At 41.2% G+C, this 14,942-nt stretch overlaps 1 protein-coding gene across 1 annotated transcript in view; it reads left to right on the plus strand.

Annotated features, from left to right (window-relative positions):
* The window catches only part of LOC306778208 (spondin-1-like), a gene marked incomplete at its 3' end in the record, with an annotated part of 79,856 nt that overhangs the window by 23,227 nt on the left and 41,687 nt on the right, over nt 1-14,942 (plus strand). The window contains exons 4-6 of the mRNA XM_079269644.1: nt 6,708-6,781; nt 7,587-7,709; nt 8,245-8,393. Of these exons, the coding sequence (XP_079125770.1) occupies nt 6,708-6,781; nt 7,587-7,709; nt 8,245-8,393 (346 nt within the window). The remainder of the gene's footprint in view (nt 1-6,707; nt 6,782-7,586; nt 7,710-8,244; nt 8,394-14,942) is intronic.

A 14,942-nucleotide genomic window follows, 5' to 3' on the forward strand; every position in this document is an offset into this window, starting at 1 on the left:
ATACAAGTTTCACACATAAAAGCACATAAAAACAGACCAAAACGACAAATTACCAGTGTCAACAAATCAGCAGTGGCATTCAGTCCTGGGACAATTATAGTCGGTGTTTAAATCATCCTTTTTAAAGGAATCTGCAAATGAATCTCATATGAATATAACCGCCGTGTTCAAGACAATGCTACTCTTTCTTTATCACAAGCCGTGAAACTCCACTTGAAACTCCACTTGTTCACCCTCCGTTAACCAATGTGCAAGCTGAACACCTGAAAGAAGTCGGCTGTTCCGACGCGCTCATCCGTTTCTTGGCAAGCGGAGCATGTCCGCAGCTTTGAAAAAAAAGCCCTCTCCATCATGTGCTATCTGTTCGTCTCAGCCGTTTACTGGCACCAGAACTGACAACTACTTCAAGAAAGCAACGTGTACCTTTTCTCCTCGAGGCAGGAAGTGTACTGTCAGGCCTGCCCTCCTCCTCCACAGTTGGTCCAGTTTTTCGCCCCGGCCCTTGTCATTCATCCTGCGGAGCCGTCTGCTTCCAAATAACATGTAGCTGGAGGCGGAGGGAACCGGCGAAGGCAAATTTAAGTATACTTTAAACTGTTCACAGTTAACATATTGTTCATAGTTAAAAAGTTTGAAGCTGTAGTTTGAAGCCAAGTGTTTTGTATTTATTTATATTTATAGTATACTTTAAACAGTTAATATATTGTTTAATTTGAAGAAAAAAGTATCGGTTCAGGCACCGTTTAGGCACCGGTATCGTTTTAAAAGTATCGTTTTAGCACCGGTATCGGAAAAAACCCAAACGATACCCAACCCTACACCCTCCTCACTCTTCTTGTCAGTCACTCCCTCCTCATCAGTCTAAACTCCCTTCACCTGTTCACTCACCTGCCTCTGATCAGTAATCAAGCCCCTATATAGACTCCTGCCTCCCAGACACATTTGCCAGATTGTTCTTCGGTTTTCTATGCCAGACTCTCCAGCACACTCTCACGGACTGATCTCCTGTTACCGACCCTGCCTGCCCCTGTTTTACCCGCCTTGCCTGACTCCCGGTAAACCCACCAGCCGTCTGATGCTGACCCTGTTTTAACTCTGCCTGCTATATTTGAAGTTAGTAATAAAAGCCAACGATCCCTGGAATCCTGTGTGTTTCATTTGGGTCCATATACAACCCGTTACAGTAATATTGGAATAAGTGTTTTCTTTGAGGCTTACAAGTAATTACAGTAAAGGGATGTCATTTTCTGAACATATCAGCTGTTCTATAATTTGCCTCTACCCACTTGATTGATGATTATTCATCAAAAATGTCATTGTGTAAATATTTTTGTAAAGTCACCAGTGGTGAACCCGACGACGTTGTTGAACTGTTGATTTCAAGGTGTTTCGTCAAAAATATTGGGATATTTTCTCCATATCGTCCAGCCCAACTTTTGACCTTATGTGTAGCGCCGCCGTCAAGCAGTGGTGAAATGTGAGCATTAGATTTAGGCCTTCTATCTAACCTCCACCCTAAACTAAAAACATCGTTCACAATGCAGCTTTCAGCAATCAAAAAAGCCACCTACACTACATGTTTGGTCCCCACAGAATAAATCCAAATTACTTTTATTCTTACTGACTTTAATGCTGCCCGTACTATTATTTGTAATAACTTTGTAATGATTGTAAAAAATGTGTCTATTGCAAAAGTAACTCTTTCACTCAGATTTATGAATACAGCAGTGTTTTATTTATATTATAACAGGTTTCTTTTAAATAAGGTTTAAAAAATTGCAATATATGACCTTACTTTTAATTTTGTTTCGTTGCAATAGTTGTAACTATGTTCTAAAGTATTTGTGCTGTTATCAAGGGGAATTGATTTCTGTCCTTGTAATTCTTTTTTACAAACTAATATTTATTCATATTCTTCAGAATAATTCTGGACAAATTTTATCATTTTAATACAGAGGAGCAACTTTATAGAAATCATGTCTTCATTGAGCGACTTGTGTTTTGGTTGCCTTGTACAGTCTACACACTCATATTCTTTGTATATCTGGAAATAGATTGAAATTGAACACCGTGCCTGTTGGATTTGTAAATATATTGATTTTCTAACTCATTGCAAACTCCATAAGGTGATGAAATGTCAGTCTTGTATTTTTAACGAGCTCCACTGCCTTCAAGTGGCCATAATAAAAAGTCGAATGAAAAGTCAATAATTGCAGGTTTTAAACTTTCAGAGATTGTCTAGAGTAGATGTTTAAATGTGAAATTCAGAAAATTCCAATTGAATTAATTCAAGTTGATGCCTAGTTCAAAACCCATTTGTATAGAGTTAGGCATCTTAAAAACGTTATGGCTTTGGTTAAGCTCATTTTAAATTATAACCTAAATGGGAAATGTCCTTTTTTAGGCTCTACATCCATTGCTATATATAAATATATATTAGGTAATCTATGACCTCTTTATGACCAGAGGGAAATGCAGCAACGTTGTTAGAACTTGTTCCCCCCCACACATATCTCTATTACTGTCTTCCTTCTCTGTGGTGCAATGGCCTGTAATTGACACATTTTCAAAATAGAGCTGAGAAGACTCCCAAACTGATGCACAGATTGAACAGACGGGTCCAGTGAAGAGGGGATATCTTAAACAGTGACAGGCAGTAGGTGTAACTGTAGGTGTGACTCATATTTTACTCACAGTGAACAGATGGAAAAACGTCTTTCCAGATGTATCGTTGGATTGATTGATTTATTTGCTGGATAAACCAGTTGTCCAATGGCCTCATTGAAACGATTAAAAAACGTACTCAATAATTCAGTTTAGTTCCCTTTTGTTTTTCAATTTCATGCCCAAGCAGTCAACCCATGTTGCGGGGTATATTGCACCATTCAGTCTGTGTAAGATGTATAGGAGCAATATAACCGATAACTCCTACTTAATGGCGGCAGTCCCGCCTCTGTCTCCACAGTCAGTGTTGTTCAGCTCACTTTCACATCATGTCTCTGAAAGACAAGACCTTACTGCTGTGACACAAAGACTGCATTTAGAAAAATAGCAGTTATGCAATTGCTACGTATTTCAATTTATGTAATACAAATATCTATTATACAGTATTTTGATGACATTCTTCATAGCAAAAATCTGCTCCATTTGAGATATTTATATAATATAAGCGTGCTCATCCTTAGACTTTGCAACAGTCACTGTTGGGATGTCTGCTATCCACACACTTTGCTTCTACTGAAGATTCAATACAATTTATTTAGTACAGCCCAAAATCACCAATCACAAATTGGCCTCAGAGGGCAAGATAGCAATTCTCAAATGTAATTTGGGTACAGACCAATTAATTGCTTTGAAAATTACATATAGAATTATCAACTCAAAATGAATATTACCTGAAGCTACTGTAAGATATGAGGATGCCACGAATTTCGTATAATTTCTTCTTTCAGGCCTACTTCAGCAATGGAAAGACATGATGTAGTTTCAGTGACATGTTTTCATTTGTAATTATCTTTATTATTTTAGAGTTATGCCTACGTTCCCTCACCACCAATGATTTGACCAAGTTAGGCCCTATGTTTCCTTAGCCACAGTTCAAATCTGTTGTCGCTGATATCTTGCAAGCAACATCCGATAACAGAAAGACTTCTTGGTTTAGAATATCAGGATAAGCCAACCTGAGGCAGAGCAGGGCTGGTCATTCCTTCCCCAGGGTAGATATTAAAAGAATAATATCACAACCGCAAAGATCGAGTGACGTCATTCTGCATACTGGGAGCGATGGGCTTTCAAACGCCGTTTGTTTTCCGGTTAACGGGGCTTTGGTTCCAATGGGATATTTTGGACTATTGGGGTTTTGGAATAATGGGCGGTCGGAGCAATGGCATGGCACCGGCACTGATCTTAAGGGAACGTAGGACTGCAAGAACACAGGGTTAAGGAAACATAGAGTTGAGTGAACATTGCTTGCTCCTGACATTACAGAAATTTAGCAGATTCCTTTATCCAAAGCGACTTACAATTCAATATCTATCGATACACCGTAGGCACAGCTACGGGAGCAATTTGAAAGCCTTTTCATTCCATTAATGTTTCATTACATTAATGCTTTTATCCAAAGCGACTTACAATTCAGATTCTATCACATTTCTAGGCACAGCTACAGGAGCAATTGGGGTTAAGTGTCTTGCACAAGGACACATTGACTTGCGACTAGTGGAGCCAGAGCCGGGGATCGAACCGCCTATCCTCTGATTGCAGGACGGCCCTGCTCTCCACTTAGCCACGGTCACCCGCTCATGGAATAGGGTTAAAGGAACATAGGGCTGATGGAACATAGGGCTGATGGAACATAGGGCTGATGGAACATAGGTTTGAGTGGACATAGGGCTGATGGAACATAGGGCTGATGGAACATAGGGCTGATGGAACATAGGGCTGATGGAACATAGGTTTGAGTGAACATAGGGCTGATGGAACATAGGTTTGAGTGAGCATAGGGCTGATGGAACATCAGGTAGGTTTTCCTGGCCACAAAGCCTATAAGACTCTTATCGTGGCTCTCCGTTGCATCAGCATCTGTTTATATTGGCAACCATTTGTTACATGGACATTTTTATCGATGTAATTCTCCTTTGCATGTATTCCTGTCTCTGATCTGTTTATTTATTCATTTGTTTCTGGTTATCACAACATGAACTACAACAACTATAACAATTTTAAGCCATTAATCAAACATAACATTTTATACATATGCCCATACATACATAAGTAGATATAATGTATATTTACTGCCTATCTAACATGTAAATAACAAATAAATAAAACAAGGTTCAGTACCAACCTGTGATATAATCAGCAGTGCTGCAGCACACACACGCCCATAACCACGCAATGGCTACCTTTATTCACTGTCTTGCACATATAAAGGTTAAGGGACTGTATTTCAGCCTGTCGTCCACCTTCAGACAGGAAAGATCTGAACCATTTCAAGCTCTCTGCAGATCTTTTTTTGTTTGTTGCTGCAGTGGACCGTATCACAGGACCATAGTCCACGTGTCAAAAGCAAGACCTGTACAACCAGCTTTAATGTCATGAAGTTGTCAGAACGTAAATATAAACCAAGATAATGCTGTTTTCCCCAGCAGAGCGAACTCGGTTACTTACAGGTGATGTTGGTTCTAAACTGTAAAAGGTTTGTGTACTGGTAAAAACAGTTTGTGCCAGAAGTGAGGTATTTTATCTGAGGAAAATGTAGGCGCAGACTTACAACTGTTTAAAGGGAATATAAAAGTACTGGGATTGTTTGCAAATTGTATTGCACTGGAATGTAAAACTATTGCAAACGTATTGTTGAAGTGTTGCAAGGCCTTATTGTTGCCCTGGCAATTTTTTTCATCTTCCTTTTCACCTCAGAATTTCCATAGGAGTGGCATCACACAGCATACCAGCTCTGTCTGCGCAATATGAGAAATGTATTTCATTTTTTACTGAAGAGGAATGTAACTGCCTTTGGTAAAACAACCTACTTTCATTGGTACAGTTTCCTTTCCAGTCAATATTACTTCATAATTTACAATTGGGGTCTGTCCACGGTCTGTGTAAAGATCTATATTCCTGCTTCCGACTGTAATTCCAGCTCGGTCTCTCCTTCATGTCTGTGGGCATGATTGCTAGGGGTGGGAATCGCCAGAGGTCCCGCGATACGATATTATCACGATACTACGATATTTACACGAATCTGCGATATTCTGAGTATTGCGATAACATATTTTGCAATTTATTACTTTTTTCAACTTCAAATGATGTCCCCAAAGGAAAACTGTGTCAACATGTTTTATCTGATAAGATAAAGTTTTCAGTCTGTTCATCTCACTTCAATCATTTTTATTGCAGCAGAATATGATTGTCAAGCAGACAGACTGACCAACACTGTCATAAATGTTGCATGAACCTGACTAACTGAACTGTTTGTATCACTACATAGTCCAACTTAACTAAATGCAAACGTGTGGACTCAGCATATGAACTATAACTTATATAAGTAGGATATTACAGTTCTATAACTCAGTATAACTTGTGATGCGTGGAGAGCAGAGAGACAGTTATGCGCTGCACTCTCCCCATGAGCCGGCTACTGTTGGCAGGTTTAACCCCGTTGTGAGGCCAGATGTCTCTCTTTGTTTTGACCAACTTCCTACCAATCACGCTGACCCAGGACCTTTGCTGACCTCACCAGAAAATAACTCAGCACCACCTAGTGGACTGAAAAAGTAATTGATTTGATTTTTCTAAAAAAGAAAAAAAAGATTTTATTTTTCTTTTTTTTTTAATAGTTTATATAATAAAAGATCGATACTTGGCGTCCATGTATCGATACAATATCGCCACACAAAATATCGCGATACTATGCTGTCGATTTCTTCCCCCACCCCGAATGATTGCTCTTACATTTTGTACTGCAGTGTGATTGAGTCATGAGGACCTGAGAATACAGCGCTGTTTCTGTGGAAAGATGTGGACTTCGTGTCCACTATGAAACATCAGGGAACTGATTACCTTTCCCTCTCACCAAGGATTACATGGATCAGATATTGAAGAAAAAAAAACACAACCGTATTATCCATCTAATACACTTTTTGCACCTCTCTTACTATCCAATTCATAATTTCTTTTTCTTTCTCCTGCCCACTCTGTCTCTCAAGGGCCAGTATTGTCCAGAAGAGAGTCATTTATTTCCAGGATGAAGGCTCTCTCACTATTCGACTGTGTGAGAAAGGTAATGACAGCTGCTCGTCATCTTCTCTTTTCGTCCTTGACCGCCCATTATGGTGCCATTATGGTGCCATTATGGTGCCATTATCCCTTGTTCAATCTGCTGTTTACCCCCCCACCCTCAGCCTTTCATACCTTGTTTAAAAAAATATATGAGTCATTGATCTCCTGTGAGTCAATGTATTTAAATATTCCACAGCTTTTATGTTACCTGTGATTTCACTGCAGAGAAGAGTGCCACGCCAGATTTGGGGAGCTGTCCGGCCCCCAAATAAACACCAGTGAGGCAGCAAGGCAACAGGAGATTTTGGGGATTTTGACTCATTAAATCTTCCTCTCCTCTCCCAAATCAAATTTTCCATGTTATTATGCAAACCAATCAAGCCACCTTGTCTCCATACGTGAGGCGCCTCCGATGTTTGACTCATCCTGCTATAACTCAGATGTCAAGTGAGGATTTTCTTCCAAATAATTTGGCGACTCATAAATATTCAAGTGCTCCCCTTGACCTGTCTTTGCAAAACATTGGTCGGGACCAATATTTGAATATTTATAAATCTGCGTCAAAGCTAATGTGTCATTTAAATCCCAGTTTATTCCAGGGATGTTTGTTTTTTTGACATTCTCACAGGGTCCAAATTGTAGTAATTTCACTGGTAATTTATGCAGGTGTTCATTAATGTCAAAGCTTGCGCACTGGCGGATCTCTGTTTGCCTGTTAGCTCCTGAACTCTGTTTTCTATAATTTATTTGGCTCGTGCATTGTATATCCTTAAAATTGAGTTTGTTCACGTCCCGTCTCCCTGTAGTGCGTGTGTTCGGCGAGGCCACAGAAGCTCCCGCTATGGAGTGCTGCGCCTGCGGAACAGCCAAGTACAGACTCACCTTCCTCGGCAACTGGTCAGAGAAAGTACATCCCAAAGACTACCCAAGTGAGTTCAAACCGTTGGCCACCACCTGTCAAAAAAGTCTGGATGCGCCACTGGGTTGTAGCAAGAAGGGTTTTGTCAGAAAATACAAAGTCATCTTTTTGAAATAACGACGTGGAAAGTAATTGTTTGACATTTTGAACCTACAGTCAGCAGCTGGTTAGTTTAGCTTAGCATAACGACTGGAAACAGCTAGCTTGGCACTACCCAAAGCGAACAAATAAACATATTGTTTATCTTTTCTTTAATCTGTACTGGCAACCTCCACTAGGTTACTGCTCCCAGTTAAGACATCGTATGGCACATCACCCCCCACACCTTATAAAACAACTACCGTACTTAAATCAGCCAAAGAAAAATGCTGACTGAGAAACTCAAAAATGTGTTTATCATCCCAAACTTAAAGTCCCGATATAACAATGTCAGGCTACCAGCTAGCTGCTCAATCAATCAGCTAATATTCACCCCTTTCTTGACTTGCTTATCAGAATTCAACCCACTCAAACCTGAATGAAACAACAACTAAAATGTCTTTCAGGACGAGCCAACCACTGGTCTGCTCTGATTGGTGCGTCTCACTCCAGAGGCTACGTGCTATGGGAGTACGGGGGCTACGCCAGCGAGGGCGTCCGTCAGGTCGCTGAGTTCGGCTCCCCCATCAAGATGGAGGAAGAGATTCGACAGAAGGTAGGGTATCAGATGTCACTCATTTTTTTTATGTACCTGCACTATTTCCATGCGTTTTCCGAGAGTCATAATGGTCTAAACCCAAGAGCTAATGGGACGCACGAAAGAAATAAAAATATATACATACTTATACTCCAACCTTCATCAGCGCAGACAGAATGTAGATACAGTATCATCATTATATACGCTCATTTCTCAGGGGCTATTACAACATACTGTGAGGTTAATGACAGGCTGAGGCAATAAGAATCCATGACGACACACAAACGCACAGTCATTTCTGTCAAAATGGCAACTGAATGTGCAATCTAGTGAAATTCTCATTTCCACATTGGGCAAAGCGTTTACATAGCAACACAGGGCGTCTTCATCGTCTCACCGTCCCATTATTCTTCTCATTAAACCAGATGCATATTGACAGTGCTTGGTGCTGGATTGTGCTCAAAATTAGATTCCTTTGGAAAACATCAGCAGACTTACTTTTGAGCGAACTGTGCCTTTAGGGGATCAGATATTTTTGGAAGGCATCCACTGGATATTACCCCGAGAGGACAGGCTGTTGCCTTTGTTCCTCACTTGAGCGAGTGCGTGCATGAGAGGACACAGCTGAGAGATGTGCTTTAGCATTGGTGTGTGTATGTCTGCATGCAGGTGAGTCAAATGCTTACATGTCTAGTCAAGTCCTTAAAGGATTGGGTAATGTGATAATATGTACTGTGAGAAGATAGAAATTGGCCAAAAGACATTTTGGGAAACCATTTATAGCACGCTATGAAGCTACTCCTTTAAGTTTAAGCTTTGCTTCCTCCGAAGGCTAACTTCAAATGAACTAGAACTAATGTGAAATTATTTTTGAACTGATGGGAAAATAATGTAGCTCACCATGTTACATAGTAGACGACTTGAAATTCACTCACCGAGCCTCTGCTGTCTCAATTGAGTGATACGCTGCTAATCTTACTGTACAGCAGTTGTATTTTACAAAGTCATCAAACAGCTTAATCTTTATCGATGGACTTTTTTTCAGAAATGTTTTTAAATCCAGAATCTTCTGGCATGTTACTTCTCATCTGTTTTGGTATCGCAATCATCCAATCAGCAAGGGTAGCTAGTTTTCTTACAAATGCATAAGGGAACGCGGTATGCAATTGGTCAGACGGACATTTTTTTTCCATCGTTTTTGACATCATGGTTACAACGTCACCATGGACACCATGAAGCCGAACCTGCTGGTTTATTTTACTCTGAATGGGACCATCATGTACAAAATGAACATCATGCTGCATTGAAGACTTTAAACTAGCGATTGAGACCATAAACTCATATTTACAACGTTTGCTGAGGTAATAAATCAAGTGAGAGGTAGGGTCATTTTTTCAAATACAATCAGACTTATTTTTTGCAACCAGAGGAGTCACTACCCGATGAATGCAAGTTCAAGGAACTTCAGCATTTCTTTTACTTTTCAAACACGAAGGTTGCTGCCTGGTTTTAATCCAAACAGTTGAAATGACAGGCTCACATGTCACTCACATGGAGCTCCAAAAGATCAACGAGACATGGACCAGAGGATCCAAGGATTGAACCAACAATCCTGAGATTAATGAGCGACCAGCTATACTACTGAACTATAGCTGTAAGTACAATGAATGGAATTAGTGACAAATTAGGCCGTTGGCCGTTAATTTGTCACTAATTCCATTCATAATCAGTTTCTCAAATGATCAGTGTAAAATTATATATTGTGATAGAAGATTGTATCTATATGTGAGCTATGTATGTTGCTCCTTTGTGCTGAGGCCCGCAGTATGAGGTTGTCTCTGTGAGTCCTCTTTCTGCCACTCCGTCTCTCTCTATGTGAGCTCTGAAAGGTGTGTCTTGGCCATTTGCGACGGCACAATAGCATGTTGTTAGTGGGCTGTCAGTGTGGTGTGTGCCTGTCAGTTTAGGTTTGGGCTGTTGTGTGGAGACATTAGAGTCTGACGGACAGCCCTAACTCCTCTCTTGGCTGGCTCTGTCTGTCTCTGGGGCTAACTACCCTGACACAATGGAAACTTCAGCCTGTAACATAGCAGAATGAGATGGCTTGATTGTGTACTGTAGACTGGAATGTCAGCCATTGAGCTGTGGAATGAAACGGCTCGATTGTACACTGTACACTGGAATGTCAGCTATTGAGTTGTCAGACTTTGTAACGGGTCTTTTCTATTAATCCGTGAACTACAAAGGTTTTGTGTCTTGCCATTCACATGGCAAAAGGTGGATCGCACAATGTGACTCTTCTTTCTACGCGACAGCTGTGTTGTTACTGAAAATTATTTTCTACTTAACAAGAAGTATGGACTCAAAAGTCCAAGACTACAAAAAATTGAATACAATCACATATGCCATCATTTAAAAGATTTTCCTTTATAAAAACACAAGACAAACAGTAACGTTGCAGCTTCAACTCAAGGCCGAGTTTTGTTTGACGATCAGTATGAAACAAAAATTGAAATGATACAAAACATGAAATCATCAACATGTCATTGCATTGAAGAAGTTGGAAAATGTAAGTATGTTGTCCATATCAATGATTTCAGCATCATTAAAGGAATAGTTCTACATTTTGGGGAACACACTTGCATGCTCTCTTCCTGAGAGTTTGATGGGAATATTGACACTATTGTCAAATCTCTGCATTAAATATGAAGCTACAGCGAGCAGCCGGATAGCTTAGCTCAGTATAAAGACTATAAATAGCGAGCTAAAATTGACAAAAACGCAATAACCAATTATTTTGCACAAACATGTCGACACTGAAATGTTTGTAAGTTTATAGATTCTCTTCTTTATCTAAGAACAAATCGCAAAGTGGGTTTTATGAAGACCTTTATTAAGAACAGTTGGCGAATGAAGCCAATTGTTATGCTTACTCATATTTAAATATTAAAACAAGTGCCTGTAGGAGAATTCTAACACATATGATAGTAATGCCAGAACAGGATCAGTGCATTTTAATCTAAAATAAAGTGCAATAAATAAATGTAATCAAGTAAAGATAGAGTAAACTTTATTGCCCCTGACGGGACATTGGTCTTGGCCACAGTGCTCCAGTCTATTGCTTTACATAAAAGGTACTTGACATTGATTTCATGGTTGCTGAAAAAAGAAGTGCACGCTTTATGATATTGTTATTTACGGAGATCCAACAATTACCCACACAAGCAATCACTGGAGCGACAGTGGCGAAGAAAGACTCCCTTTTAACAGGCAGAAGCAGGCTCTGGGTGGGTGACCATCTGCCTCGACCTGTTGGGTTGAGAGAGCGAGAGAGAGGACGAAGGAGAACATATAGTAGCTCCACATATTCATGCTTCTCCTTGCTGCCATTTTCGTGTCCCATCACAAAGTAAATACATTAACATGCAAGTGTCCCAAAATGATCTTTGGTGTGTCTTCGTGTGAAATAAGACCTCAGCTGATTGATTCTTTGCTCTTTCAACGTCAGCTCTCCCCCAGAGCCTGCACCTGCGTGATCAGAGCTGATGCTTGGTCTTAGCTTCGAGTCTCTGTTCGAGTTGGATCACATCACCTTTCTGTGCCACCAGAGAGGATTTGATCTCTTTGCTCTCACGGGTTCGATGAACACTTTCCTCTTCCGCTTTCGTCTGTTTGGACTGAGCTGGCGCGACATCGATCTGCAGACACAAGCTCCTGTTTTGTTCTTCGACGAGGTCAGCAGACGGCTGCTTGGCCTTTGTCTTCAGCGAGAGCAGCTGTTGGTCTTTGGCTCTCACCTCTTGTTGAAGTTTCTGCACCTGGATCTGAGAGGCGTTCATGCACAGGTATCTCTTTTGCAGCTCAATGATGCGGTCCTGTATCTCCTGTATCTCCTTGTTTTTCTCCAGAGCCAGCTTGTCATTTGTTTCTACGTGCTCTTGCAGATTTCGATTACAGTGCGCTAAATCTCTTCTCTGCTTCTTAACTTTCTCACACCTCTTGAGCTCAGATGCCAGAGTCTCCACCTCCAGCTGGACGTTTTCCGAGTTCAGCTGCTTTGCGGCAAGTGTAGCCTGAAGATCAGAAATGGCCGTCGTCTTCTTTAGCTGAGACTTCTGGAGACCTGCGTTGTCTGTTTTTTTTCTTATTCAACGTCTTCTCATGAGTAGCTGTTGCTGATTTTTCGTGAGCTAGAGCTTTTTCAAGAGTAGCTGTTGATGATTTCTCATTTATTAAGGCTTCCTCAAGAGCCATTCTGAGCATTTGTTCCTGTTTCAAGTCCATTTAATTGGTTTAATGACCACGGTAGCAAACTCGCCTGACCTAAACCCCAGAGAGAATCTATGGGATATTGTCAAGAGGACGATGAGACACCAGACCCAACAATGCAGACGAGCTGAAGGCCCCTATCAAAGCAACCTGGGCTTCCATAACACCTCCGCAGTGCCACAGGCTCATCGCCTCCATGCCACGCCGCATTGATGCAGTAATTCATGCAAAAGGAGCCCCGACCAAGTATTGAATGCATACTGTATACTGTACATCGACACACTTTTCAGTAGGCCAACATTTCTGTGTTAAAAATCCTTTTTTTAATTGGTCTTATGTAATATTCAAATTTTCTGAGGTATTGAATTTTGGGTTTTCATTAGCTGTAAGCCTTAACCATCAAATTAAAAGAAAGAAATGCTTGAAATGTATAACCCTGTGTGTAATGAATCTACATAATATGAGTGTCACTTTTGAATTGAATTCCTGAAATAAATGAACTTCGATGATATTCTAATTCAGCGGTTCCCAAACTTTTTAGGCCGCGCACCCCCTTCTACATCCCGACCGGGTTCGCGCACCCCCCCCCCCCCCCCGCCCCCCCGTTAATAAAAAAAAAAAAAAAAAAGAAGCAACAGAGCCTTTTAAGCCTTCATAGCGCATAAGAATCGGACCAATGAGAGAACAGTTTGCTCGCGCGTGTTGTTAGTTTACAATATTTAGTCCGCTGTTAAATGTTGCAGTGTGAACACAAACTGCAACATTGTATCATATTAATCCCTGAATCAGAACAAAGCAAACGAACTGAAGGTGTGAAAACGCCCTGAAACACTGCAACAAAGTTTCAATAACTTTCAGTGACACAAGGCGTCACTTTTAAAGAGCAATACTGATGGCGAGCACACACGCACAGGCTCAGAGGCAGATTATCACATTTAATTTACAATTAATGAGCGACTAATGCAGCCAGGATGTCTTCGGACAAAGCGTCGATGCGGCGCGACACAGTGTTGTTGGACACCGGGATCATGTCCAACTTGTTTGCTTCTTTCTCCCCAATCATACATTCCACCATCTCTCTGGCAGCTGGCAAGCTCACGTCTTCAGTGATTGTGTGCGGTAGCCCCTTTCTCGCTATTCTGGAACCAGATATGAAGCCCATAGTGCGTCATTTATAGACCCAACACATGAATGAGACTGCAGCTGTTTTTGGCTGTTTTGTAACTCCTCCAATTTGGATATAAACAATGTAAGGGGCTTTTGACTTGCACTGGCATGCTTGGTGTTCAGGTGGCGACGTAAATAAGAGCTTCAGACTGTTAGCCAGAACCTCACTGCACACCACGCACTGTGGCTTTGGGGAATCTGCGTTGCCAATCCAAGTGAAGCCCAGACACAGATACTTTTCATCATATTTCCTCTTTTTTTCCCAGTCTGATGCTCTCTCGTTTCCTCTTTTTTCACCTTGACTCCGCGATGGGCCGATGTGCTCCCGATTTGTCTGTGCTATCCCTTCCTCCTTTCCAGTCTCCTCCGTCTCATCTTCCTCTGACTCTGGCTCGATTTCTTCTCCCGGTCTCTCCCCACGCACCTCTCCGTTCCCCTCGCCTCCGATTCCTCTCTCTCTCTCTGTCCCTCTCCTCTTTTACGACTGATAGCTTCAGATGTCCCGCCTGACAGTTTTTAAATTAAAATTACATTTTTTTTTAATATTTAATATTATTACACCATCAGACCGCCATTACACTTTTCCTCTCGCGCACCCCCTAGAGGCAGCTCACGCACCCCCAGGGGTGCGCGCACCCCACTTTGGGAATCCCTGTTCTAATTCATTGAGATGCACCTGTATATGGCCTGAAAGTGCGGTTTTAGTAGTCATTTGTAACATAAATGAAATGTACCGGTATATGCAGTAACATGACATACTCTAAGGCCAGGGGCTGGATAGAACAGTTTTAAATGATGTTTTAATTGCTTTTGGCTCAAGAGGCCGCTACATGAGAACATCTCCACGCTCGCAATGTTAAGTCCCTTGAGAGTGGGAAAAGGATAATGTGCATGCCCAATGCCTTTGGCACTGAAAGTGAATGGCACAAATTTGATGCCACATGCGGTTAGTTGCCTGTTGCCCCGCTACGATTTGATTGGCTCATTGCCAAGTACTGTTGTGGTCATTTGCTCGTAATTGGCAGAAGGTATTCTTTCTTGTAAAAGCAAATAGTAGCTGTGGTCACCATGAAAAGGCTTATCTTCTACAGCACACATTTGAAAGTCTGCCTCAAGAAAAACATGAGCCCA

Source organism: Melanostigma gelatinosum (assembly GCF_949748355.1).
Source record: "Melanostigma gelatinosum genome assembly, chromosome: 1".
In the NCBI taxonomy this organism is placed as follows: domain Eukaryota; kingdom Metazoa; phylum Chordata; class Actinopteri; order Perciformes; family Zoarcidae; genus Melanostigma; species Melanostigma gelatinosum.